The sequence below is a fragment of the Mauremys mutica genome, chromosome 16 (assembly GCF_020497125.1).
Source record: "Mauremys mutica isolate MM-2020 ecotype Southern chromosome 16, ASM2049712v1, whole genome shotgun sequence".
In the NCBI taxonomy this organism is placed as follows: Eukaryota; Metazoa; Chordata; order Testudines; family Geoemydidae; genus Mauremys; species Mauremys mutica.
In genome coordinates, this window is record NC_059087.1 from 24,500,898 (window position 1) to 24,528,709 (window position 27,812).

General features: G+C 51.3%; 1 protein-coding gene across 5 annotated transcripts in view; it reads left to right on the plus strand.

Moving 5' to 3' along the window:
• KSR2 (kinase suppressor of ras 2) overlaps positions 1 to 27,812 on the plus strand; it is a 302,208-nt gene that overhangs the window by 164,885 nt on the left and 109,511 nt on the right. For 4 of the 5 annotated variants that reach the window (XM_044989586.1, XM_044989581.1, XM_044989582.1 and 1 more), the window contains 5 exons: positions 14,853 to 14,922; positions 18,176 to 18,259; positions 24,602 to 24,669; positions 24,843 to 24,941; positions 27,343 to 27,461. In XM_044989586.1, coding sequence (XP_044845521.1) covers positions 14,853 to 14,922; positions 18,176 to 18,259; positions 24,602 to 24,669; positions 24,843 to 24,941; positions 27,343 to 27,461 — 440 coding nt within the window. The remainder of the gene's footprint in view (positions 1 to 14,852; positions 14,923 to 18,175; positions 18,260 to 24,601; positions 24,670 to 24,842; positions 24,942 to 27,342; positions 27,462 to 27,812) is intronic. The other variant, XM_044989583.1, reaches the window with a different exon arrangement.

Below are 27,812 nucleotides of genomic sequence, written 5' to 3' on the forward strand. Positions count from 1 at the left end.
CCAGACAGGGATGACTCGGGGCCCTGCTGTACATTGAGTTGAACAGCCACACAGTGGCACCGTGGAGCGGCCTGCTGTGGACATGGCAGGAAGCGAGGATGCCGTGTTGTACAGTGAATGCATCACAGCCGAGGCACTTACTTTGCATAGTCTGTGTCACCTGCTTTGCCCCGATCACCTTAAAAGAGCACAAGTGCCATTCAGGCGCCTGCACTTGTCACATCTGCCTGTCACCGGCGGATTGCTGGGGCTCCCAGGTTCCGTCTGTTGTGTCTCCTGTCACAGCCATGCCAGCGCGGCTGTCACCTCTGCATCTGCCAGCCTGCTAATTTTCCTCCCCGCAATTCCCAGCCTCTGAGTGCATTTGATTCCCGTCAAGTGAAGTCTGTTGATTCAAGGATAAACTGTGCTAGACAAACCAAAAGCCACGACCTTTGCCAGCTGTCTATTCGGAGACACCCTTGCATGGAAGAGAACTCGGCAAACGCTCCAGCGCACCTGGACCGTTGAGTCCTCTCTGGCATCTCAAAATCCATCGTCCCTGATTCCAGTTGGGGTTCTTCCCAGCTCGCAGATTGGTTTCTTCTCTTGCAATGTCTTTGTGGGATTTATGATTTAACTGCCTTGCGGACTGAGCGCCAAAACCCCATCCAGGGCGCACACTGCATGGTAGTCCCTGCCCGCTGTGTCGCCTGGCTCTGCTGCTCGTCTGATGGGGGCACACACAGCAAAGTGGGGGGTGATGATGTGAGAGGAGATCGCATGTGAATCAGGCTTCCGGGGAGTGATGTTGTTCCTAGACAGCTCTGCCCCAAGTTCATTGGAGGCAGGGGGCTAAGAAGGGAGCTGGCACTCGAATGGATGGCTTGTTACGGCATCAGTATCCTCTGCCTATAAACAGTGCATAGTACTCATTAGGGCTCATGCGCTCCCCGGACAGGAGAAAGCTGCCGCAGATCCTGCCCTGCCTATCCCCTCTGAGCTCTGCACTGCAGCTCCATCTTCCAGGCCGTAATCGGAGAGTTTTGTATAATTTTTCCCCTCAATGAATCGCTGACGGCCTATTTTCAGGGCAATCGCTTCCCAGTAACCTTCCTTCTCCCTCTTCTTAGCCTCACCCTGATGGTTCGGCTTTGCCCCCTGCAGCCAGCACGATCCATAACTGCCCTGAGCAGCTGCACGGCGAGGTGGGAATGGGCTGGGAATTGCCTGCCTCCGTGGCCATGCTGCTGGAGGAGGTGGGGTGCTGGGTTGCGAGTTGCCCCTCTCCGCTCCCCGAGGCTAGTGAGGCAGGCGGGGCTGGTTTTATGGCTTGGGTGAGGGACCATGCAGTGGCTTGATTTGCTTATGCCCGGATCTGGGCCTGACCAGAGCCTGCTAGGAGAACTGGGTGGTTCCCAGGGAGGAGAGAAGGAGAAGTCGCATTTATGGAGCTGGAGCAGGCTTTGGAATCGAGTCCATCTCATCGGCCCCAGTTCTGAGCTGAGCATGGCGTGGGTAGGGGGGAGGGAAAGGTCTACGCCGCCATTGCTGCCCCAAGACTGGTCCCTAGCTCATGCTGAGCTTCAGCATCCCCCCATGGTGCCGCCAGAGCAGAAGAGCACAGCTGGGGCTCAGAGGGGCTCCAGCCAGGGCCTCCCCTGGCTCTGCCCCTGGCATGCCTCTCTCAGGAGCTGGGGGCAGTTGGCGTCGAGTGTGAGTGAGGAATCTCCACATGCCAAGAGGCTGGTTGAGCTGACTTACTCCTTTCCTCTGGGTCCCTTTGGATGCCGGGAGCCAAGAGGGGATGGTGATGGGGCAAAAGAACAGGCAGGGATGCGGTGAAACGCCTCTTCGGACAGCCACGGAGCCCAGAACCACCTGCCCCTGTCCCCTTTGGAGAGGGGCTTTGATTCACAACCTAGCTGCTCCAGTAGAAGGCCGCCTGCACTGGCCCTTCCTGCATCTCCCAGGTGAGCTTCTGCTGCCCAAAGCCAACGGCTGAGACCCTGTTTACCATGAATGTGCCGTTCAGAGCTTAGGCTCACTGGGACCAGGCTTCTATTACCAGGGCAGCTTTTCAACCACCCGCACGTCCTCAGCGGCCGCTAAACCTGCTCAGGAATGCATTCCACAGAGCAGCTCTGCACGGAGAGAGCGGCCCTTGGTTCTTCTGTGGGCCGTGACCTCCGTGCTTGTTAAATGCAGCCTTGCTGGCTGATAGCGAATAACGCCCTCCCGCACTGATGACAGTTGCTCCGATTGAAGAGCCGTATAATATAAACGAGGTTCCAGGCAATAAATGTATACGTGGTGCATGGCATCCAGCAAGGGGAGGTCAACTACATCAGTCGCTATAGGGCAGCGAAGGTTTATTAAGGAGGCTCAGCAAACGGCAGGCAAAAGAGGGCTGGATGGACCAAAGGGGGGCGATATCAGACTTCAAGGAGCAGGGGCAGCTCCTCTCCGATCCCAATTCGCTGGTGTTTCAGAGCGAACACACAGCACTTCTGCTCTTCCCAAGCTGCTCCTTAGCCGAGGACTCTTCCTCCCGCTCCTTCCCCGGGTGAGTGGGGGCTGCGTGCTGATGGAGTGACGCGGTGCATTGCTTCTGACAGCTGCAAGGAGCTTTGCCGTGTCAATATTGGCCTTCCCTCTCGCAGGGGTCAAAGACCCAAGCGCTTTTTTTTTCTTCTCTTTTTGGCTTTGCAAGCTGAACTTCAGTGCGCTGGCAGCCGCTGGCAGAACCCCCGCCTGTCAGCGTGGCACTTGTTTGTGCCGGCACCTCTCAATATGATCGCCTTGGCAATTGAAACTGACGGAGCAGAGGTGGCTTGCTTTCTCCTCCTTCAGGAAGACTCACGGTGATGGCAGCCGTGCCCTCTGTCTGCTCTCATCTCATCCCTGCCTCGAGCTTGAGCTAGCGACGGAAGGCTGCCTTCCAATTATGATGTGCTTTAGAGGGATAGTGTGGCTAGTGGTTAAAGCAAGACATCGGGAGTCGGCAGGGAGGTAGTACCTGTGACGGTGCACTCCATATGTTTATGGAAATATGCTTATGAGTGTAAATATAACGGAACTGGAATATGCTTCACGCAAAAGGTCTCTTGTAAGGTATCATTACAAAGCTTATAATCTACTGAGTGTGTTCTTCCTATAATGTATAAATGTAGCATTCTTGTATCTAAAACTAGGAATATGAAATGTAACTCTGAAGTCCTATTGTAATTATGCAGAGTGTGGGCCATTAATGGTGGCTAGGAATTTTAATGGCTCCCATTAACTAGGACAATTGGTTGTAAATTGCTCTGTTTACTTGTAAACCTTCCTCTATAAGCGTGTGCCAGCAAGTGGGTAATGAAGTCTCACAGGCCATGGGAACATGTCACATGATACGGAATCCATCTTTAACCTGGTGCTTTTCCATTTAGCAGGAGGGGTGGGGACCCAGAGAGGCAAAGGATTCCCGCCCTGTGCCAAAGCTGTACAAGGGGGTGGAACAGAACAAAGGGGGCTGCCAGTCATGAGAAATCCCCGAGTTACCACCGGAGCTGGAACTAACAAGGGCTGTACTGGGGAAAGGATTGGGCCCAGACTAGGAAGGAGTCTAGTCTGTGAAAGACACTTATTGGATCATCTCTGAGGGTGAGATTTTACTTTGTAAACAGGTTCTTAATGTATTAGGCTTAAACTTGCGTGTTTTGTTTTCTTTTGCTTGGTATCTTACTTTGTTCTGTCTGTTATTACTTGGAACCACTTCAATCCTACTTTTTATACTTAATAAACAAAAGTGATTTTATTAATCCAGAGTAAGTGATTAATACCTGGGGGAGCAAACAGCTGTGCATATCTTTCTCTGTGTTATAGAGGGTGGACAATTCATGAGTTTACCCTGTATAAGCTTTATACAGAGTAAAACGATTTATTTGGGGTTTGGATGCCATTGGGGTCTGGGTGCTGGAGACAGGAGCACTTGCTGAGCAGTTTTCAGTTAAGTCTGCAGCTTTGGGGGTGTGGTTCAGACCCTGGGTCTGTGTTGCAGCAGGCTAGTGTGTCTGGCTCAACAAGGTAGGGTGCTGGAGGCCCAAACTGGCAGAGAAAACAGACTCAGAGGTAAATTCAGCATGTCAGGTGACAGTCCCAAGGGGGTCTCTGTGACCGAACCCATCACAGTACCTTCTTGGTGGGTCTGATGCTTCGGCTGTCCATGCTATGGGCACTAAAGCGACACAGCTACGGTGCTGTAGCTATGCCACTATAACCCCGTAGCATGGACACAGACTACAGTGGGTTTTTCCATCACTGCAGGCACCCCACGTCTCTGAGCGACGGTGGCTAGGTTGACAGAAGCATACTTCCATCGACCTAGCTGCGTCCACACCGAGCGGAGCGACAGCACAGAGGGGTGTGGATTTTTCACGCTCCTGAGCATCATCGCTATATTCACCTACATTTTAAGAGTAGACTAGGCCTTAACTGATGCTTTGTGATCCTGACACGGCAGGTGCTGTGTAAGGGCAGAAGGTTGGTATCATGGAGAGAGCATTCAGTTTAATCACCTCTGTGCCACTGGGCTGAGCTGCATTTACTGGTAAATGTTTAAAGCCAGTCAGTGAATGGAACTTCAGGAAGCACAAAACCAGTGTACTCAGAAAAGTGCCTGACACTTCATTAAAAAACCCTCCCCCTGTGCAGGGCTATAGACAAGCAGCTCTGGGATCGGCCTCAGGGATTTCATGGTGTAGCTCCTTAACGATGGTGCTGGGAGCAGCTGCCACTCCACTGCCACCCACATACATTGGATGTGGACTGTGAGGGTGTCACACTTTATCTTCCCAGCCTGATGAGCGTTACGTGGTCCCCCCCACGAGGTAGGTAAGTAGTAGCGTGCTATTTAACAGATGGGGAAATTGGGGGACCGCGGTTAAGAGGCTTGCCAAAGGTCCCGCAGCAAACTGGTGACATCCCTGAACAGAATTTAGGAAACTTGGCTCCTAATTCCGCACCCAGATCAAATATTGAATGTACAAACAAACTCTGACAATGCACTTACTAGAGACACACCTGAAAGAAACCTGGGTCCTAACACAGGACCCAGATCTCAACTTTGCATCCTGCATATTGAACAAGAAGGTTTGCAATTTGGGTCTGAACTTGCCCAGTGTTCAGGATGTTTGGGGTATTGGGATTCATCCTGGTAAAGAACACAGACCAATCTGTGAACCCAATCTGGATTTTACTTTGAATGTGGATTTTTGCACGGTCCAATCTCAGGTGTTCTCGCAGGAGGATTGGTGTCTCTTGGGCTTAGCTTCCCCCACTGCATTTATTTAGGCGAAGGTGAGGCGAGAGCTAATCTGTGCTAATGCCTCTTTTCATTGATAGAGTCTCTGAAACCACTAGGCTCCTTAATTCCAAGCCTAGAAAAGTTCAGCGACTGAAGGGAGCCTGCTGTTACAGAGGGTGATGGTATTCAATGGCCACAGCACAACCGTCGAGCCCTGTGACCAACTCCCTTGTACTGTGTGCGCATGCTGTAGGGTAAAGCAAACTCATTTGAGCTCTTTCCTCTCCAGCCTGCTTTCTATCCACCCCAGAGAGTTTCCTTGCGCAATGGACCCTTGAGTGATCCTTGGCCACCAGGATCCCTCTTCCCCATGACTGCAGCTGGCTCAGTCCTGGACAGTGAGGACAGGGCTGGGCGGGGGGTACTGAGCTTCGCCTGTTGCCGTAACGGTGCATTGTGCTGGGCGCTAAAGGCAAGTTACCCCAGTCATATGGAAGTTGGGGTGCCTCATCGTGCTGGGGTTAAGGGAATAAATGGGGTGAATCATTAGGACTTTGGGGCATCAAAGGGACCTGCCAGGGGTGGAATCTGGAGACTGCAATGGGGTTGGTGTATTTTCTGTTTTAGGTGGCATTACACTCTCATTACAGTTTAGATGGCATTACAATGGAGTTTGCCTGGTTGTGTCTCCCGTGTGACCCAGTGACTGGGCTGGAGACCACTATGGTGGTCCCATTACTTGAAAGGATCTAGCTTGCTTACCAGCCTATTGATTTGTTAATTCATGATGCTATAACCAAGGGCCCTTCTGCCCTGAGGCACGTATCTGCGGGGAACGGATCGATGGATTCTAGTACCCGAGTGGCAGGGCCTTGGTGCACGGTGAAAACATGCCCTCGGGTCCCAGTCGCTCAGGTACGTCAGCAGGCGTAAACGAGTGGTCCCGCTGAGCTTGCTGGAATTCATCCTGCCTATGAAGTCCCTCCTGTGTAATATCGGGCCTGGAGTGTGTTCGAACTGCACGTGACCTTGGCTATGTTAGCACTTGGTCCTTGGAGAGCACCCTCTTCAGACGTTAATCTTCCCAACCGTGCTGCGAGGGCCTCGGATTATCCCCATTCTGCAGGCAGGGGAGCTGACACAGGCTTTAGATAGCTCTGCTCCCACTTAGGCACCTAAAGGGAAATTCGGAGCCGCTCCCCATCCAGCAGCTCCCGTTGTTCCCCCACATTCCCTCTGTCTGCAGCAGGTGGGGCCCCTCAAACTGTAAGGTTTGTGCGTGGGCCCTGGCTCTGTGACGTAGCTGCAGCAAGCGTAACTGCTGAGTTGCTGCTCTGAGGGTTATTTAGTTCAGCCCCTCGGTGTTTATATTAAATATCCAGGTAGCTTCTGAGGGTGGATTCTGACTCAGTGTTGCCCTCCCTAACTATAAATACACAATGTGTGAGAGGTAGCACTGCCCTATATGAGCAGAGCTGTCACAGCATGTGGGCACGAGCCTTGCTGGCAAGCAGGTGTCAGCTCATGTCCATACAGAGATGAACATTCAGCATCATCGGTGGAGAACCATTCGGTGTCATTGTACCAGCTAGTCAACTTCCGCTGAGCATTGTCTTCCTTGCTTTTCCACCGCCTGTGATAAATAATCCATGCCTGGCCTACAGCTGCACAGCCCATTTCTAGCTGTTTTGAGGGTAGGGGTGGAGACGTTATGATTAGTTACAAGACGGGCATGCAAGAAACCAGGATATTCTGACCCAGCATTGTGGATGGCTCAGCTGAGTGGAACATCTCTTTTTCACGTCGGAGATGGCATTGTTAGGGTCTTGTTCAGTGTTGTCAGGACACTGGCCCTGCAGCGCTCCATCATCTGGCATTAATGGGGTGCTGCAGTGGACCCCAACCTTTCTTGTTGGGAGCCCCCCTTTGGGGTGGATTGTCGGATGGATGACTCTCATGGCTTCTCCTGATAGTCATTGCCTTCTCTCCTTTTCTAATGCCTCCCTCTCTTTTATTCCCCTCCCTTTTCATTTCCATGTATTTTCCCCATCTCAATCCTTCCCCCCTGCCCACTGCCACAGGGCTTGCTGCTGATGCTTCCTCCTTAGTTCTGCAGTTTCATATCTGAATTCCTTCAGAACTCCTGGCTGGATACCATCTGGCCCTAGGGACGTATTCCTGTTATCAATTTACCAGTTTGTTCCAAAACCTCCTTTATTGACACCTCAATCTGGGACAGTTTCTCAGATTTGTCACCTAAAAAGAAGGGCTTGGGTGAGAGAATCCCCGTCACATTCTCTGCAATGAAGACTGACGCAAAGAATTCATTTAGCTTCTCCACAACGGCCAGGTCTTGCTCTTTTAGCATCTTGATTGTCCCATTGCCTTGCCGATAGTTTGGCAGGCTTCCAGCTTCTGATACTTCAACTAGTTTCTCTTCAAATTGTTTTTTGGGTTGCCTAATTATATTTCTACCCTTGACTTGCCAGAGTTGATGCTCCTTTCTGTTTTCCTCAGTAGGGTCTCACTTCCAATTTTTAAAGGACGTCTTTTTGTCTTTAACATACACAGATCCTCTCCAAAACCCATCCCTGATTATCCAAGACATGCCTTGAGTCCACGTTCCTCTCCATCCTACAGCCAGGCCTGAATTTGTGTCCTGCTATTCCTTTTATTTCTGTTCATCATGTTTCTTTTATCTCAGAACGTTTGGCTCCTCTTGCTAGGTGGAAGAGAGAAGGCTGCTTCCCCTTCCAGAAACCATCTCCAATCTTCCTTGTCCAGCTTGTCACTGAACTCATGTCAGGTAGGGTGACCAGATGTCCTGATTTTATAGAGACAGTCCCGATATTTGGGGCCTTGTCTTATATATGCACCTATTTACTCCCCCATCCCTGTCCTGATTTTTCACACTTGCTATCTGGTCACCCTAAATCAGGCCAGGAGAAGGAGAAACGGACATCTCTCCACATCTACATCTCTCCCCCAGATCAGAGGGGAGAGTCTGCAGTTAACTCAGAGGTACCTGAAATCCTTCAGGTTGTTTCTGGCTACAATGTAAAGCTTTCCTGTGCCCTTCTGCCTTCCCACTCTGGTTGCCTTCTCTCCTGCAAACAGTGGGTCTATTGTGAACGTCTCAAATCCTTCATAGATCATCCCTGTAATGAAAATAATTACCTGTGAATCATGTAGGTCTCTCATCGTTTTGTTAGGAGGTTAAAAACCCTGCTACAATTTAATAAATTTTGCAACGAGCGCATTATAGAAGGTAATTAAATACTTCAACCATCCTTCTGCTTCTTTTTTCCCCCTCTCCCTACCATGGCGGGATTTAATTGAGGCCAGCTGAAAGTTAGCTGAAATCAATCGTAGATGATAAAGCGGAGGTTTTAATTTAACTCTGGGACCGTAGCTGTAATTGCTCACGTGTTCGATTAATAAAGAGCTGATGGAGGGCGGGATGCTCGTTTGTATAATACGATTGACTGATGAGAAAATGGCATTTATGAAAATAAGAGCACTTTGCACTCCCAGGGCCGAATCCTGGTTTGGTATAAATCCGTGTAGCTGCATTGAAGTCATTGGAGCGATGCCGTTTAAGGCCCCTGCTGAGGATCTGGCCCCTAGAATACTCTTCATCTGAGTTGCCCAGAGCAGCTCACATCCCTGCGAGGTAGCTAAGCATTACTTTACTTGCTGAGGGACTCGCTCAAGGCTACGCAGCATGAACCCAGCGATTCCGGACTCCCAGCTTTGGGCCCTCACTAGGGCTGCCAACTTTCTAATTGCTGAAACCCCAACACCCTGCCCCTTTCCTGCCTCTTCTGTGAGGTCCCGCCCTCCACTCACTCCACCCCCTCCCTCTGTCGCTCGCCTCCCCCACCCTCGCTCACTTGCTCGTTTTCACTGGGTTGGGGTGTGGGAGGAAGTGAGGGCTCTGGCTGGGAGTGCAGGCTTTGGGGTAGGGCCAGAAATGAGGGGTTCAGGCTGTGGGAGGGGCCTACAGTCTGGGGTAGGGGGTTGGGATGCGGGGGGGGGGAGGGGTGCAGGCTCTGGGCAGTGCTTACCTCAGGTGGCTCCCGGGAAGGCCGGCATGTCCCCCTGGCTCTGTGCGGTACGCCCCGGCTCTGCGCACCGCCCCTGCCTGCAGGCACTGCCCCTGCAGCTCCCATTGGCCAGGGTTTCTGGCCAGTGGGAGCTGTGGAGCCGGTGCTTGGGGCGGGGGCAGCACGTAGAGCCCCGTTGGCTGCCCCTACACCTAGGAGCTGGAGGGACATGTCGCCGGTTCTGGGAGCCGCGTGGAACCAGGTAGGGAGCCTGCCAGCCCCGCGCCAACCGGACTTTTAACGGCCTGGTCAGTGGTGCTGACCAGAGCTGCCAGGGTCCCTTTTCCACCGGGGGTGTTCTGGCCATAAACCGGACACCTGGCAACCCCAGCCCTCACTAAGTCCCTGGTCCCACAGAGGGACCTATATGGACTGACCCTCAGCCTTGTGTGGAGTTCTGTTGCCTTCAGGGGCATTCCACAGGGGCGTGAAGGTCCATCCGTCCCAGTGACTGGGAGTTAGGGAAGCTCTTTCCCCAAGTGGTGCTCCAGAGGGAGGGATGGGCAGGAGCTGTGAACTTGACAAGGAAGCTGGGCAGCCTGAGCCCAGCTGGCCCCCACTCCCTGGGAAAGCTGGGGGCCTGGACCTGCTCTAGGGTGACCAGATGTCCCAATTTTATAGGGACAGCCCCGATATTTGGGGCTTTGTCTGATATAGGCACCTATTACCCCACCCCCTATCCTGATTTTTCACACTGTCTGATCACCCCCCTGGCTCCCATCCTATCTTGGGGGATGGTGGCGGTGAGAAGTCGGGACAGCTGGACCCCACTCCCCAGGGGCACGAAGCCCCAGGGGGCCTCCCCCTGCTCCCGGCAGGGAACAGGGGGGCGAGGAGCCCTGGGTGGCTTTCCCCCTGCTCCCGGTGGGGAATGGGGAGCCGAGGGGGGGCGCAGCCTGCTGGGAGCTCGGGAGCCTGTGGTTGATGGAAGTGCTCCAGGTGAGGACGCACACCACTGACCCGAGAGGAAGTGTGCACCTGCACCACTGCAGTAGTTACTGTGGTAGCTGTAAGTCGACCTGAATCACGCCCCAGATCCATAATAAATACTATTGGTAACGACTGTTTCCCGCCCCTCGAGTGAAGCGTGTGGCAAGTTAGCTTTGCACAGGAAGTGGCATGTAAATGTAACCTTCAGGAGTAGCGTGTAATTAAAACACACCTCAGCCTGAGATATTAAAATGGGATATTAAAGCAAACAAAGGTACTCGCGGCTTATTGAAAGTATGTTTAGTGAGGGATTGGTTGGCATACTGAATAAACCGCTGGGATCGCAGCTAGGTTCTGGCTTGCAGCCCTAGGTGATAAGTCTGGTGGTCTGGGCTTACGTCCGTGATGGACAGCTTTTTGGCTGCAGAGAATCGCTACTGGTTACTGTTTGTGCGTGGGAGTCTCTGAAACCATTTGTCATTAGCAGGCCTGCCTCTGCAAGTGCACTTGCCAGAGCAGAGTGAGCAGCTCCCAGCCTCCTTCCTTTCCAAGCGCTAAGGTCGGAGGAAGACTGACATCTGCTCCTCAGACTAGATGTCTTTCTCGGAGCGATGCTGTAGCTCAACCAGAAATGACTCCAGCTGGAGGCAGGAATGACGGGGGAGGTTCTGGGGCCTGTTATGCAGGAGGTCAGACTGGATGACCTCTCAGTTCAGGCAACTGCTTCTATATTCCCCCTCCGTGGTCCAGCAAGAGCACCCACCCTAGGCTTGTCACCTCTCCTGGGCAGAGACCTACGTCTCTCTCCCTCCTGAGCAGGGCTTTTCTAGGCTGCACTGCCATATCCCCAGCAAGTCAGGCTGCCTAAACAGGCCCGGGGCTGTTCTCGTCTAAGGCTATGCACAGCTGTAATTGCCAGGCATCGTAAGTTACCACACAACCCTTATAAGCAAGCACATTCATTCCTAAGGGGAAAGTATTACAGAGAAAACGTATAAAAACCCATCAGAGTTCTTATACGCATGCTAAAAGCTTACCGTGGGGCCGCATTCGGCAAGAGTCCTTCCAACCCATCCCAGGAAGGATTTGAGGTCCCCTTGGACAGCGAGTCCTGTCTGTTTGCTGGATCAGAACAAAGGCCCCGAATCAGTTTAAACTCAGGCTGTTTATCCAAAAGTTCCTTCTTTGTCTGTTGGTCTCTGGAGAATCCAGTTTGAGCCAGTAGAGTCTCTCCATGTGGTGGTACCTCTCTGGAGGTGTTACAAGCTGAATGGATTTGCCTAATCATCCCCCACTGTTCTGAATTCCTGGAGGGCTGTGGTCACACTCCCCCCTGGAATTACACACAGTCCCTGGCCCACAATGATACATACCCCTAATACAGTAAGATCTCCCACAGATAGTGCAGGAAATGGCTGTATCTGTTACAGGTCCCTTTTGGGCTTTGAATCTGTGGATCAGTTCAGTGCCAGCGCAGGGACTGGGAGGGGAGGGCGCGCACATTCTCGCTCTCAGGACAGCTGGCTAGGCCCTTGGTACAGGTTACAGCCACCTGGCTTCAGTGTCCTCTAAGGAGTGCGGCACTGCCCGGGAATAGTCCACCACTTTTATATTCTCTTCCACCCTCTGGACTCTGGACTCCTCAGGCTTCCTCTCAGTCTGTGCAGGGAAGAGGCACTTTCTCCTCACTCCCCTGCCACAACTCAGGGTGCTCCTCCCGGCCTTCCTCCATTGCAGCTCTGTGGGCTCCAGTGGAGCTGCAGCTCTGAGCAGTGCTTGGCCCTGAATTTGTCACTGGCTCACTGCCCCTCGGTCTGCTAGGCCTGGTCCCTGATCCTCTGGTCTTGATCCTGCAACCAGATTTGCTTGGCTGCAGGCCAGGGTCTTCCCACATGGATCCAGCTGCAGGATCAGATACGTAACCAACTCCATAGTCTTCCCCACCCAGGAGGAAAATTTTGCACTGCTCGTTCTAACCGTTCCTCCAACACCTCCAACTTGTTTGCATTGGAGAGGATGTCAGTGATTTGGGCCCAATTCTGCACTTCCTGACATCACTACTAGTCCAATGTAACACCCGGGACTTCAGTAGAGTAATCACTCCTGATTTACACCAAGACAAGTAAGAGGAGAATGAGGCTCTTTGTGTTTCAGGGGCTGATTCAAAGCCCATCAAAGTGAGTGGGAGGCTTTCCGTTGGTTTGATGGGCAATTAATCAGGCCAACTGTGTGTGTGTGTGTCGCACGTCAGTGCATGACACAAACACTGTGAACTCGATGGCTGGCTTGGCAATGACTTACCTACCCCAACCATATCAGCCAGCAAGGAGCAAGGTGCTCCCACTACCCCTTTCTTCCCTTTTCTCTCAGAAGGGGAATGCAAAAGAGGTCTTTTTTATTTGTAATCATGCTATTCTTGCCAGCAAGTTAAAGAAGCATGGGCTGGATGAATGGTCTATAAGGTGGATAGAAAGCTGGTTAGATCGTCGGGCTCAACGGGCAGTGATCAATGATTCCATGTCTAGGTGGCAGCTGGTATCAAGTGGAGTGCCCCAGGGGTCGGTCCCGGGACTGGTTTTGTTCAGCATCTTCATTAATGATCTGGATGATGGGATGGATTGCTCCCTCAGCAAGTTCGCGGATGACACTAAGCTGGGGGGAAGAGGTAGATACACTGGAGGGCAGGGATAGGGTCCAGAGTGATTGGGCCAAAAGAAATCTGATGAGGTTCAACAAGGACAAGTGCAGAGTCTTGCACTTAGGACGGAAGAATCCCATGCACTGCTACAGACTAGGGGCCAACTGGCTAAGCGGCAGTTCTGTAGCAAAGGACCTGGGGATTACAGTGGATGAGAAGCTGAATATGCGTTAGCAGTGTGCCCTTGTTGCCAAGAAGGCTAACAGCATATTGGGCTGCATTAGTAGGAGCATTGCCAGAAGATCGAGGGAAGTGATTATTCCCCTCTATTCAGCACTGGTGAGGCCACATCTGGAGTATTGGGTCCAGTTTTGGGCTCTCCACTACAGAAAGGATGTGGACAAATTGGAGAAAGTCCAGCGGAGGGCAACGAAAATGATTAGGGGGCTGAGGCACATGACTTACGAGGAGAGGTTGGTTTAGTCTACAGAAGAGAAGAGTGAGGGGGGGATTTGATAGCAGCCTTCAACTACCTGAAGGGGGATTCCAAAGAGGATGGAGCTCGGCTGTTCTCAGTGGTGGCAGATAACAGAACAAGTAACAATGGTCTCAAGTTGCAGTGGGGAAGGTCTAGGTTGAATATTAGGAAGAAATATTTCACTAGGAGGGTGGTGAAGCACTGGAATGGGTTCCCTAGGGAGGTGGTGGAATCTCCATCCTTAGAGGTTTTTAAGGTCAGGCTTGACAAAGCCCTGGCTGGGATGATTTAGTTGGGGTTGGTCCTGCTTTGAGCAGGGGTTGGACTAGATGACCTCCTGAGGCCTCTTCCAACCCTAATATTCTATGATTTGAACAGTAGTTAAATTGGTTTCTAAGAGGGTGACACTTGGCTTTTTGTTAAGATAGAGATACAGTCACAAGTATGTGATGCCCTATTAAGAAACTATGAGTTGCCGGTTAGGCTTCATCTTCCCTTTCTTGTTTGGAAATCATTAACTGTCTCTAACAGATTTGTTTTCCCAGCTGACCAGAGACTGTGTGTGTGCTGGACTGAATATATCTTGGAAGAGTAATCAACTGGTGCAAATCCATGCATACGTCTCTCTTCCTCTGGGTTAAACCCCTCCTGCCTGTACAAAACTAGTTACTTTCTCATTGATCATCTTTGATTCTTGTGAGTGGGAGGGGAGAAGAAGCTGCTTCCTTAGCTGAGTTAAGGATCTGACCCTGCAGTACTTGCTCAGCGGCTAGGGAAATGAAGTCAGTAGGAGTTCTGCCTGGGTAAATGAAGTGCAGGAGTGGGCTGCATTTGGTAGAGAACAAATAACTCTGGATCTTTCTGACCTGTAAAATTAGCAATAAAAGATGTGGGGGCGGGGGCAGAGTTTTCTCCCACCCCAGGGTGGCACTTACATGCTTTCCCAAGTAGGGATGCAATGTCATTTACCTTTCAGCTGTGACCAATCTCTCCTGCCAGTCTCTGAGCATGAAGGCTGGGGACTATTGCTAAGCTTTTGAGGAAATGCACCCCACCTCCACCCCCACACCCAGACCAGGTCTTCAGTGCAATTTGGGCTTGACTGGGTTTGGTGAAAATATTGTTTGTGTAAAGATTAGGCAAAGGCCCCTTTTTGATTATCTCTCATGCTGTCTGGTTACAATTAGAGCCCTTTGTATCCACATCTGATCCGCAAACATGGTCCTTGGATATCCACCTCTTTGGATGCGGCTCTTCCCGTATAGAAAGCAGATATCCGCAGACTTGCAGGACTCTTGTTATATCCCTGCGGTAACTGATGCCCCTCTCTCTTTGGTTGTAGTGCGGCTACATGCTCCTCTGTTCAGAGAGTAACATCTGACCTTCCCCCTTATTAATCCTTGTTTGTTTCTGTTCTGTCTTCTCACCCTGCAGATACACTGTCAGTGCCTCGCTGGTCCCCACAGATTCCCCGCCGTGATCTAGGAAACTCAATCAAACACAGGTACAGTATTGTTGAGAAGTGCCACACGAATGTGTCCTGGGAATTCGCACTTGAACACCAGGTTCCTGTAGTTGCAGGCAACAGCCTTTCTATTCTGTAGTATGCTCTATCCTATTCTCCGCAGCCCCTTGGCCCCCCTCATCCGGGTCAGAGGCATGCCCCTGGTATGTGTGTGTGTGTGAGAGAGAGAGAGCTTCACACCTGACCCAGCAATTTATTCGCATTTGATTTTGACCCATGAACAAACTTCAAAACTGACCGTTGTGAAAACTGAGAGCTGAGATCCAGAAAACATGTGTAGCACGTAGGGACTCCAGTCATAGACTGGGAGCCCATGGTGCTAGGTACGGTACAAACCTACTGAAAGACAGCCCCTGCCCCGAGCAGAAAAGCTAACTCGCCCTAGGGGGCGCCGTTGCAAAGGACCCAGGGAAAGCAAGAGTAAGTCAGATGTTGCTGAAAAGCATGTGGTGGGTGGGGAGGGATGCAGAGTGCTTTCCTATAGCAATCCAGCTTCAAGTCCTAACCATCGTGAATATTGTAATTCACAATGGAGCGAAGGGGAAAAGGAGTGAGCCCGGGAGACAAACGTCTCACACAGGCAGCGGATTCGCCAAGGCAGCTACAGTATCTAATCTGTTTGCGTCACAGTTTCGCACGCAGAAGAGAAGCTGTTCTTGTTAGAAGCCGCTGGCTCTGTTGTTTGGGGTTTCACACCAACCCTGAATAGGAATCTCCTTGCTGGGAACTTGCAGTCAGAGACCTGATCTCTCCCCTCCCAGCCTTACTGAGTAGGTAGCTGGGGGAGTTTTACATTTTGCTTTAGCACCCGGGGGCCCCTGACGTGTTCACGCCAGCCTGACTGACTGGACGGGGGCAGGCTGGTCAGAGCCCCCTGTCACACATCTCCTCTCAAATGGTGCCCGCCTGTCAGACCTCGGTGCCTCTTTCGCGAGTCCCACGGCAGCAGGAAGTGGCAGGCTGCCATAACAGAAATGCCCAGCAATATATTAAGGTCGTGGGGACGGTGAAGCAAACGGGAAACTCGTCAGCTTCATCACCCTCTCCCTAAACGTCATGGAGCTAGATCCTCAGCTCCTGCAAATCTGCATTGCTCACGTGACGTCACAGCCGAGCCACTGTCCCCGGGTTCTAAGGCACGGGTGAGGAAAACCCCTCATGCCCTAGCGCCCCCAAGCTTGCTGGCCAGGGGTTTGATGGGGTGAAACATGGAGCCCATTCAAGATGCATCTGTTCAGCCACATAACTCAGACTGCACTCAACTCCCAGTTGCCAGCATGAAAGAGCATAAATGTGGCCACCCCAATACCCTCCATCTCCAAACCAGAGAGAAAACTAGTCGCGGAGGGCAGAACGCTTCTGAGCTGCTTCCTGGAAACCTCTGACCCAGGCCAGGCCAGGGGCAATAAGCCCCATTGTTTCTCTTTCTGCAGCGCAGAGCTGGTGGGCAGGGCAGGAGGGGGTGCAGAGGGATCCCCTTCTACTTCCAACGTGTAGTCACAGCACTCTAGGAGCACATTCCACTTCCAGGTCAGGTGATACGCAGTTTAGACAAGGCTTGAGCTGAGGTCAATAGAGATTGTCTGTTACCTGTGGCCTGCCACCCTGCAGTAAACTCCGCACGAGCAGTTTGCTGCTTTCATATCTACTCCTCCCCCAAATCAGAGCGTTCATCTAGATGGAGTGGGAAGCGTCTCTCATTCTGCCCATCCTTCCCCTGCAGCGAGGGCGACTCCAGACCTCCTCGAGGGTGCTCGCAGTTATGTGCTTTCCCTGTCCAATCGTTGGGAGTTATTTGTATGCCTTGGGACCCCAGCAGTGATCGGAGCCCCCTTGGCAGGCAGCCATTCCCTGCCCCAAAGAGCTTCCAATCCAACGCGACCAGGCAAAGGGGCGAGGCCAGGGAGCGTTTTAATACCCATTTTACAGGTGGGGACTGAGACACGGAGATGAAGGGACTAGTTGGATCACACAGGGAGTCCATGAGCTGGGAGCTGAAGCCTCTTCTGAGTGTAGAGCCTTCACCGGGAGGCCACCCCCTTCTCTTAGCTGTGGGTAGTTAGCTGGGAAATGCCTCTCCACGACAGCTGTTCCAGCTCAGCTCTGTGCTGCCTGGTGGATGCTTTGAGATGGTTCTATACAGAACACATTTATCTGGGTTCTCCTTTATGTGGCTCCTGCATATAGTAAAAAAAAAAGTTTGGACAAAACTTTTTTATTTTTTCTGAAAAATGCAGATTTGGGCACTGAAACATTTTGGAAATTCATGTTAAATTCTCCACGTTCTCCCCTGACCCCCGCCCCAAAATTTCTGGAAAAGTCGAAACATTTTGATTTAAAATGACTTTTTGTTTCAAATTTTCCTTCTATTTTTATTAACATGTTAAAACCTTGGAATATTATATGAAACATTTTGTTTGACTTGAAACAATTTCCGCCCCTCCCAACAATATTTTGGTAGGGCCACTGAACCGAAAACTCTGTTCCTGTCAGTCATACTGGCTTTCACTTGTGTGAGCACCCTGCCCGGTCTGTGCCTTTGGAGGGAGGATGCTGCTAAATCCCGGCTGCTCGGGCACAGTCCCATGTGTGCTTAGGATTCATGGTCCCTAGCTGAAGGTTGCACCGAATGAGCCAAGCTCATCCCTGCTGCAACTCCACCGACTTCATTTTGGACACACCAGGGATGAGTTTCTAGTGAGTTGACAAAGATCAAAATGAGCCTCGTCTGTTTAACACAGACTGACAAATTGACTGATGTGGCTGTGGCTAAGGGCAGATTAACATGAAGGGGGATCTCGTTTGTAATTCGAGGCCCGAGCTCTAGGGTCTGTCTGCACTGCAATAAGACACCAGCGGGGGCGAATTTCAGAACCCAGGTCTGCAGATTTGGGCTTACGAGGCTCACGCTGCAGCACTAAAAATAGCAGTGAGGATGCTTTCGCTCGGGCTCTGAGACCTGGCCTGGGGGTAGGTCTCGGAGCTGGAGATCCAGGCCAAGAGGGAATGTCTACCCTGCTGCTTTTTGCACCGGGACTGCTGCGGGAAACTCACCGCTCTGGTTTTTGTTTTGGCTTGACTGATGGCTGGAACAGACGCCAACGCTGGTGCTGTTTGGAGGGGGCTACAGCGCAGAGAGTAGCGATGCTTATAAATAAAGAGTTTCTCCACCCGGGGTAGGGCATAGCAACCTTGTTTGTTCTTAACACTTATCTGATGTTTTCCTCTGCAGATTTTCCACCAAGTATTGGATGTCTCAGACATGCACCGTCTGTGGGAAAGGAATGTTGTTTGGATTAAAATGTAAAAACTGCAAGTACGTCACGGTTTCTAAGCTGGCTTTGTTGTTGCTTAATGTTGCAAAGGGAATGACTGGGCCGTCATCTCCTGAGCGCTCTGGGTGTGTTTTTTCTGAATGGGGCTCAGGTGTACCAGGGCCTGCCATTGTCTCCCTTCTCATCTGCATGAAAAATTCTTTCCATGACTTTGAGATAAGCAAAACGCCCCTAATGGCTGAAGCCCAGAGTTCATCCACCAATTCCCCCACATGGCCCTGCCTGTGCAGCTCAACATCACCGGTCCTAGGTCGCAGGGCCGGCTTTAGGCTGATTCACCTGATTCCCTGAAATCAGGCCCTGCACCGGTGCCTAAGAGGGCCCTGCTCCGGTGCCTTTTTAATTTTTACCCACCTGACGGCGCTCCGGGGTGGGGGTGTCTTTGGCAGTCGCTCTGGGTCTTCGGCAGTATTTCGGCGGTGGGTCCTTGAGTGCCGCCGAAGACCCGGAGCGCCGCCAGGTGCGTACGAATCGGGCCCCGCACTTGCTAAAACCGGCCCTGCTAGGTCGGAGGAGAAGTTCGTTCAGGTTCCCCGGCCTGTTCAGCTCTCTGCTGAGCCTGCCGCTCAGGGTGGCCAAGCGTGAGGATTGATTTTCAAGCGCTCAGGCACCTGTCCACTACACGCTGACCTGAGACACTGTGCACCAAATGCCCCCTCAGCTGATAACAATTCTCAGCAAGCCTTCTGATTTCCCATCACGTTCTCCTGGGGCCTCCTCCTCACTTTGGTGTTTTACCCCCTCAGGGGCTGGAGTCTAAAAACCGAAACAAACCAGGGAGCAACCTCTGAGTGTTTGAGCTTCCCGGGAAAGTCACCTGGCGTGCTCCGAGTCCTGTTAAGTCTCTGCCTTTCCCCAGCAACAAGAGCCTGCAGCAGGCAGGCAGAGGCACAGGAATTGAAACACTACTGAACATGCCGAGAGGCCCACCATGCAGGCTGAGGCTCCAGTCACTGTGTAATAGCAGCCTGGTCCTAGCTTGCATTGAGGAGACCCTGGCACCTACCTTGACTCCCTTCTCCAGTTCTACTCCTGCTGCATCTGCCTCACTCACAAGCTGCCTTTCTCCGCAGTTGGGAAGGTCAGGATTCCCCCGCCCCCCCCCCGGCGGGGATCTCCCCGGCTGGTTGCTGCTGCACCTGGCTGACACAGAGCCCAGCTGGTGCCTCTGTTGTAGCAGACTGACATGCTGGGCAGGGCAGGATTCTGTAGGCCTACCTGCTGGTTAAACCCCATTGTGTGGCGCATTTTACATTAGCTTTTCTATTTGATCATGAAGAACGACCTGCCCCTTCAATGGCTCAACAACTCCAGAAGGGCTTCCTTTGCCCATCGTTCCGGGTGAAGGTGCAAGGTGCTGTATATTTCAGCCGAAACCACTGCAAAAGCCTGAAAAGTGGCTCACTTCAGCCAAGCTCCAGAGAGGCAGAGAACATAGCCCCCTAGATCTCTCCTCTGCTCCGAGCCGCTTCCCAGGGAGCCAGACTCAGACCCTGCTTCCTCCCAGCACATCCTCCTTCTAATGTGCCGGGCATGGAGCAAACGAATGAACTCCTCCCTCCTCCCAACTAACGAGCTGACCTAGCCCTGCTGTTCCACAAATCCCTGCCCTCTGGGCTGGCAACTGCGGGGCCTTCCTTTAAGCAGAGGGGGGAGAGGTAACCCCCATTCCCACTCCCTCCGGGCAGGCATGTGTTTGTTTTTGTGTAGGGTGCACAAAACGAGGATTACAAAATTCTGATCACATTGAATCAATTTGGGAGAGGGAGGTGGACAAGAGCTGATTGGGAGAGGACCCTACTCCTTGCACCAGTGGAAAGATTGCTTTGAAGGCTAGTAATCTGGAGTGTCAGAGGATGGCTGACGAGACTTGTGCTCAGGTTGCTTGATTCCAGTGGCAGAGACCCCAGCGCTGTATTGTGCCCCTCAGAGGAGGGGTAGGGGAAGGTCTAGGACAACAACCGATCGGCATCTGGCTCCTAACCTGTCCATTCCTGCTGTCTTTCCGCGAGACTCAGCCCATGGAGCACCTTGGTTGAATCTGGCCCTCTTTTGTGTTACCTAGCAATAAATCAACTCCCGGCAGTAATTGTATTTGCTGTACAGCTCTGTGATTGAATCTGAAAGTACATTAGTAATGGATAACAGGGGTAATTTTATGCCTAGGTATAGCATGTGTAACTATGCAAGCCGAGAGAGAGGTAGTCCAGTCTCCTGCTCCGGGGTGTAACGCACACTTCCTGGAAGAATAGGAAGGAATTCTCTTCCCCCCTCCCTGACATGCAGGCTGCACAGCTGGGGAGATGCACTGTCTTCCTCTGAAGTTTCAGGTGCATGTCACTGCTGGAGGAGGGATAACCAGACCTGAGAGACTCACGATGGTTCTGACCAGTGTGGCAGACCTATGGTCTGTGTCCAGTTGATCTGTCTGTAGTGTCCTTCCACCCTAGTACAGAAAATCCACACCGTGCTTAGGTGATGCCAGCAGAACCCTTTGACTGGACATTAAGCCAAGGGAAGTTGTACCTTCCATCTCACTGGGAGCAGCATCAGGCCCTACCTCCGAGGGCTGTTGCAAGGTGCCAGTCACCTCCTGGGAGGTGAGCCCCCTCCTCTCCCACTGACTGTGCAACTCACAGGATCAGGCCTTTTACATGCAGTTGGTTGCTCTGCAGTATCCCACCACCTCTTCCATATCCCTCAAGTTTCCTTCTGCAGGGCAACACTGTGGATTTCTGAGCTTTCCCGCCCCCGTGCCTGGGGCGTTCCACTTGCCGTCCTGTAACGCTTTCTCACCCGGCGCCTCGGCAGCCGAGCAAGCCAGGAGGCGAAACAGCTGTGCCAGCAGACGAGAGTAACTAAGAGGAATTATGCGTTACCCAGAGTGCGGCGTAGCTCAGAGCTTTGGATGCGTCTCGATTTATGGCACCATCGCCTTGAGCTGCCGTCTCTCATTTATGGCATCAGCAAAAATCTTACAAGCTCGTGTTTATCCGGGAAGCTCATTGTGCTGTAGAGGATCCAAACACACACAAATTGCAATTAGGATGTGATTGAATGGAAACGGGGCGTTCTTTGGAGGCCACAAAGATGAGCAGGAGTGGGCCAGATTCTGATTTGTTACACTGCTCTCATTCTGGAGTAACCCTGCAGGAGTTACTCTGGATATCGAAGAGATCATTTGCTTTTCTAAGGCTAGGGAATATGCCATGTCACTGCCTTGTAACTGAGTCAATGCTCGCTTCTTACGGTGACCACTTTTATGTTAATTAAATATCGAGTTAGTAGAATGCGGGGAGGTTTAACCTGGTGCAATACATGACAGCATTGCGTAGTTAAAGCTGAGCCCAGTGTTCTGATAGTGACATTGCCAAGGACTTTTTGTAACCTTTTTTTTTTGATACATCTTTGTAATCCCTTGAGAATTAAACGTACTTCTCTGTTAATATTGTCCTGTCCAGCTTGACAAACCTCTTCCCTTTTGTGTGCAATGGCGTTGCAATGGATCATTCTGATTAACACTGGCAGCTAACGTTGCTCCTTCTCACTGGCAGAAATGGACACCCGGCAGAAGCAGGTTAGAATAGAGAGGGATTGGAACCCGCTGCTTTAAACAGCAGGAGGGTCTGAGGGGCATTGGCCAAGCGAGAGTAAACAAGAGGAGTGCAGACCTGGATCTCGGGATTGAAACGCACTATGCAGGAGGCTGTGTCTGCTTCAGTGTCAGCCTCCTACGAGCACTTACTAAAAATCACGTTAATTGTGGATTTTAACAAAAAACGAAACACGAACGAACTACTCCAGTTCCTCACCTTCTACCTACCCAGCCAGCACTGGCTCTGTTCTTCCCTGTAAAGAAGCAGGTTACCAAACAAACAACTCCCCCTCTTCCCCAAAGCCTCAAATATCAAATTAATCCTCGGCTCTGCCTCTAGGAATCGATGTATAATGAAATCTAACACACGAGGCTCCTGAATTTTCATTACCCAGCTCATTGACTTGTGGCCGCTTTTTGTATTTTTGTATTTTTTTTTCCACTCCCTTGACCCTGTTTCTTTTATAATATTGTTTTTTTCCTTTGCTTTCCATGCATGAGCACTGAGCGCTTATACAGCCCTCCTCTGCTCTGGCCCATTGGGGCAGAATGGAAGGCTGGGACTCTTACATTCTTAATTAGGACCAAGTGAAAAGGTTTTAGGGGCATAAGAGCCTGCTTATGTCTACATGTCTGAACCAGGGGTGAAGCCCTCAGTAGACTCAGATTCCCGCCTGTGTTAAATAATGAAGGCTGCATAGAATATTAAATGAATCAATCATAGCTTGAAATGGTCTAATCATTTTTGTTAAATGTCCTGGTAATAAAGCCATAAGGAACATTGCAGCAGCAGAGAGAAATTGCAAAACAGAGGAGGGAAGAGCAGGGGGCTACCTAAATATTTCTCCTCTGCTGCCATATGCTGTAATTAAAAGCAGCCCAGCATTAGCGCTGGATCATATTCAGTAGGAAATAGCAAAGAGCGGCTCTCTGCTCCCTTTGTCTCAGGCTGGATTGTCAGAAATGTCAGTTTCCGCAGCTCTGAGCAGTAATGAGATTGCTGGGTTTTCCTAGTAGAGGAAGGGTGCTTGGGCGTCTCCTTCAATTCACCATGCAGGATCACAGCAGTGAGCAAGCAGAGAGACCCACTAGAGTGCCGGCTAGCTCGCCTTGCCAAGGTAGATTTAGTTCCCCTTTTTAACGAGCTCAGAACGCAAGCTGGCTTGGGCCAGAGACGTTCTTGGGAAAGCCCATGGTGGAAAAAAGTCCAGATGGTGGAGGAAATTCTGTGGGTGACTGGCTAGGTATCACTGCTACAGTGAGCTGGAAATGAAGCAATCCCCCAACATGGCACTAGGACAGAGCAGCATTGGAAGGGATCACCATTTTGGGTGAGAGGTAAATCAAGGCGTTAACCATTTATGGCCTAGAGTCCATGGAACTTTTCCAAAGCAGGGAGGCAACCCTGAGTTACATTCCTCCAGCCTAAATTCCCTGGTTCCTTTAACCAGCTAAAGGTGTCCCCCATGATAACTTGGGTAGTCAGGTGCCTTTAGAAGCTCCCTCCTCCTCCTCCAAAGGAGTCACTTGACAGTTCAAGGGGGATGGTCCGAGCCAAATGTATGTCTGGGTGCTGGGGTCCGTTACTAATGAAGGGGAGCTGGGAGGGTGAGCAGCAGCACGTTAACCTACCACATTACAGGGGGTCGCTGTAGAGGGGAGAATGGAAGCGTCCCAGAGCTCACGGACCCCTAGTCGGGGAGCTGGCTTTGGAGACTGTGCTTGGGGATAGCTTAAAGAATGTGTTTGGCAGTTCGCTCATTTTTCGGCTCCTCCACCCCATGCCCCAAGTTGGTTGGGAGGGGGAAGGACAAATAGACCTTGTCTATATGTCTGAGTGGGGTCAGTAATCACAAGGTGATCCAGTTGCTTGGGCCCTGTGAAACTACTCTTTGGCTCTTACGCAGACAACTGCATTTCTGTCATGGGCAAAATCATCCCATTGCCGTTCTCCCAAACCCGTGGCTATCTGAACGTGTTATTTTCCTCCAGGATGTTCTGATCGTCAGAACTGTACTGTATCCTTTACACCCCCACCCCCTGTTCAGAGTCAATAGGCATGATTCACCTGCATGGGACTGATGTGTTTTTTCATCTCCTGCGTGGGTTGGGTGGGGGAGTATTGACTCCCAACAGCAAGCAGTGGCTATGCTGCAGGCGTCCTCTCCTGACGGCTCTTCCGGGGTGGGAGTGGCTCCAACTCTGGCCATGGTCCCATAGGAGCAGGTGGACTCTGAGATTTGCTAAACCAGTGCATCTCCTAGATGCCCCGTCTCCTCTCATCCCAGCCAGTGCCCTCTTGTTTCCGGGAGATGTATCTCCCATCCTCGCTACCTTCTGGAGACCCTTTCTGCCATCTGGGACCTGCAGCCCCAGTTCCACCACTGGACCTACTAGTACAGTGACTCTAGCCCGATCTTTGGATGAAAGGTGCTGAAGGGGGTGCATCTTTTGAAGTGACAGCTGCGGGATCTGGTGGAGCCAGCAGGATGCCGCCAAGCCCTGGTGCTTCCCCACACCGTTGAGCACACAACGCTGCACGAAACAAAAGCGACCTGGAAGTTAGCTCAAGTTACCACCATCCCGTCTGCAAAAATCATTTCTTTCTGCGTTAAGGTTCCCTTGTTCTCAGCTGGGCCCTGTGTGACAGTCCCTCCTGACCTCCATCCAGGGTCAGGGACTGTGATGGATCCGCCTTCACATTTGTTTTTATTGCTTCTTCTCTTAGGCTAAAGTGCCACAACAAATGCACCAAAGAGGCCCCGCCCTGTCACATACTGATCATCCACCGAGGAGGTAAGAACCCCTTTACTAGCTTTGGTTTCCTTGATGTTTTTGCCAGGCAAAAATTTTCAAAAGCACCTAAGTGACTTAGGAGCCTGAATCCCCATTGACAGCCAGTGGGACTTAGGCTTCTACCTCACATAGGCCCTTTTGAAAATGTTACCGACCGTCTTTTCCGCTTATAGGGAGACGAGCTGTCCGATGCGAGGCAGATTTGCATTCCAAACCACTTCCACCCACCCTCCCCCTGCCACCTTTTCTTTTCAGATTCCCCACAACGCGGGGTAAGTGCAACAGGTTTGAGCCTTTTGCTAACGTTGAAAGCTGGCCTGGGTGGAAGTTTGGGAGCCTAGCTCTGCGATGGCTCTGTTGATGCATGCGGGTCTCATTTCACGACATGAAACAGCAGCGTTAATGTCAGGCAGTGGCACATTCAGATGCTAATTGTGCTATTGAAATTGTCTGCTTTCCTCTCCTCCAGGAGCACAGTTCATAAATATGAAAAGGAATGGGGCACATTTACAAGTCCAGAAGGGAGGCTTTGCACCAGGAAGAGTTTTTTCTTTTCATTCAAATTCTGGCTACGTGTTCCCAGGGCAAAAGGGGGTGGGGGTGGTTTGAGATTACCTAGGGGGAATTAATTTAAATTAAAATAAATTGAAATTAAGATTCCAAAATATGCATATAATTTTAGCTCTAATAAGGCCGTTAGAATATGTTAAATACCAACTGATTATTAAAAACATAGTCATTGAGAATAACCCTTTTTGCTATTTTTTTTTAAAAATAAGTTACTTTTTGCACCTAACGAGGCCAGCTGAGCTCTGGAATCTAAAATTCAGAATGGGGCATCATCTAATTCAGAGGTGGTTCACTTCTTTTCACATGTGGGTTCCCTGTAGCACCCCCAGTGGTAGGGAAGAGACAAGACTCCACTGCAGTGAATATTAAAAGGATAGTTCTGTACTGTGGCTGTTTGACTCAAACAGACCCTGTGGTTCTCTCTAGCTCCCAGACTGACTAATGGCCAATGCTGCCTAGCATCTCCCAAAGTCCCGGCCTGGAGCAAGCAGTCTTGGACGGGGCTGATGATTACTCGCCCTGCCTCGGGGCTTCTTTGTTAACTTAGCTGCCCTTCCAGTTGCTGGCTTTGCCCACCGTTTCTCATGCCAACTTTTCATCAGGTTATTTCCTTGTTGATTCCTCTGTCCCCGTGAGCTGTTGGCAGTAACAGAGAGCAGGGAAAAGCAGGTGACTGTGCTCATCTGGGCTGCAGGCATGAGAACTCCAGCATCACTGTCGAGCACTGTCCTGGGAGATATTAGACCCGGGGGGCCGTGGAGTAGTAGCATCATAGCAGATGTGAGGAGCCCTTCCCGGCAGAAGAGCTCTGGGTGGCTGCTCAATAATTCGTCATAAAATCCACTCTGGGGAAAACTACACCTAAGAGTCGAGTGGAAGTAGGGAAGGGCTGTCCTGCTCCCTGTGGGAAAGCGGAGAAGCTTCTAAACATGGAGGCTGTGGGGGCCATAGCAAAAATAGGTTGGGAAGGAGCAAGGAGGAAAGCATGCAGGTGTTGGGTAGGATTGGCGAAAAGGGGTCCCCACGCTAGGGCTCATTGGAGCAAGGGCCCAGTTGCCTGCTTGGCTAAGACATGGGGATGGGATCCCGGAAGCATGAGTGGTGGCAGGGGCAGAAGTTTGCATCGGGATGAAGCTCAAGATAGAGGCCTCGCATAAAGCCAGAGCCTATGCCATCTGTCTGCCTTGGCCACCCCTGGGTATGTGCTAGTGGAGCAATGGGAGAGTGTGGAGTGATTCCGCAATCCACAAGGGCTGGTGCTCAGAGCAGGAGAGCAAAAGAGTTTTAGCAGTTAGAGAATAAACACTTAAACTGCCCCTGACCTGGGGGTGGAGGGTGGGGTGGAGGGTGACCTTCCCAGGCACGGCCGCAAGCCCATGAGAGGATGAGCAGAGCTTGAGCTTAACTCCTCCTTCCCTGCTACACATAGCAACAAGGCCCCATTGTCTCACTGCTACAGATCAGGAGGCATTCGACTGAAACGAGTGGAAAGCGGACGTAACGCAGAGAATCACACCACAGACGGGAAAGAGGGTCTAGTCGTCATGGTGCAGAATAGCCAGTAGCGTGTCTTGTTCACAAATATTGGCTCCTCTCTGGGTCAGGAGATGGTTCACATAAACCACCTTCTGCACTGATGACATTAGCCATGTGATCAAAATAAACCAACTTGTTCCTCCTTGAGCTGGGAGCCGCCGCCTTGCAGGATGAAATTCACCCCTGGGCTCTACTTAAGTGCCACTTGAGCCCTTCGGCATCGAGTCCGATTGGATCCTCAGTGTGTTCTGAATGGCTGAGGAAGGTTCTAATTGTGGTGGGGGTGGGGGTCGCAGGTCATTATGGTCCCACGGTGGGGAAATTGACAGTTTCAGGAGGAAGGTTAACCTGTATAGTGAAGAGGTTACTTTGGGGTTTAGCTTAGGTATTTTTAGAAATTCAAGAAGCAGACTTGGATTGTCTTCCACGTGCAGGGCTCCTATGGAGAGTGACCTGCACTCAGGCCTGGAGTTTTGTTTTGAAGCTTTGATGTCTCTCTTTCTTTCTTTCTTTCTTTCTTTTTTTTTTTTTCTGCAATTCCTTCCCCCATCTCCCTTCTTGATCCAGCAAGATTAGTCCGGACAGAATCTGTGCCGTGTGACATCAACAATCCTTTACGAAAGCCCCCCAGGTATTCCGACCTGCACGTCAGCCAGACCCTTCCCAAGACCAACAAAATCAGCAAGGTGAGGCATATCCTCCTCCTCCCAGTGGGCTGTGCAGTCCCTCAGAGCCCTTCTCCATGTTGGTACTTATGCACATATTGTGACTTATGCACAGGAACAAATGCAAATGAGAATCCCAGGTAATGAGCGAGATGTCAATGGCTTCAAGACACGTGGGGACATGGGTGGGGTTCCTTACCCCTAGGGTGACCAGACAGCAAGTATGAAAAATCGGGACAGGAAGTTGGGGGCAATAGGAGCCTATATAAGAAAAAGACCCCAAAATTGGGACTATCCCTATAAAATCTGGACATCCGGTCACCCTACTTACCCCCTGCCTACCCTCTCCAAAAGGACCAGGAAGTAGTCGTG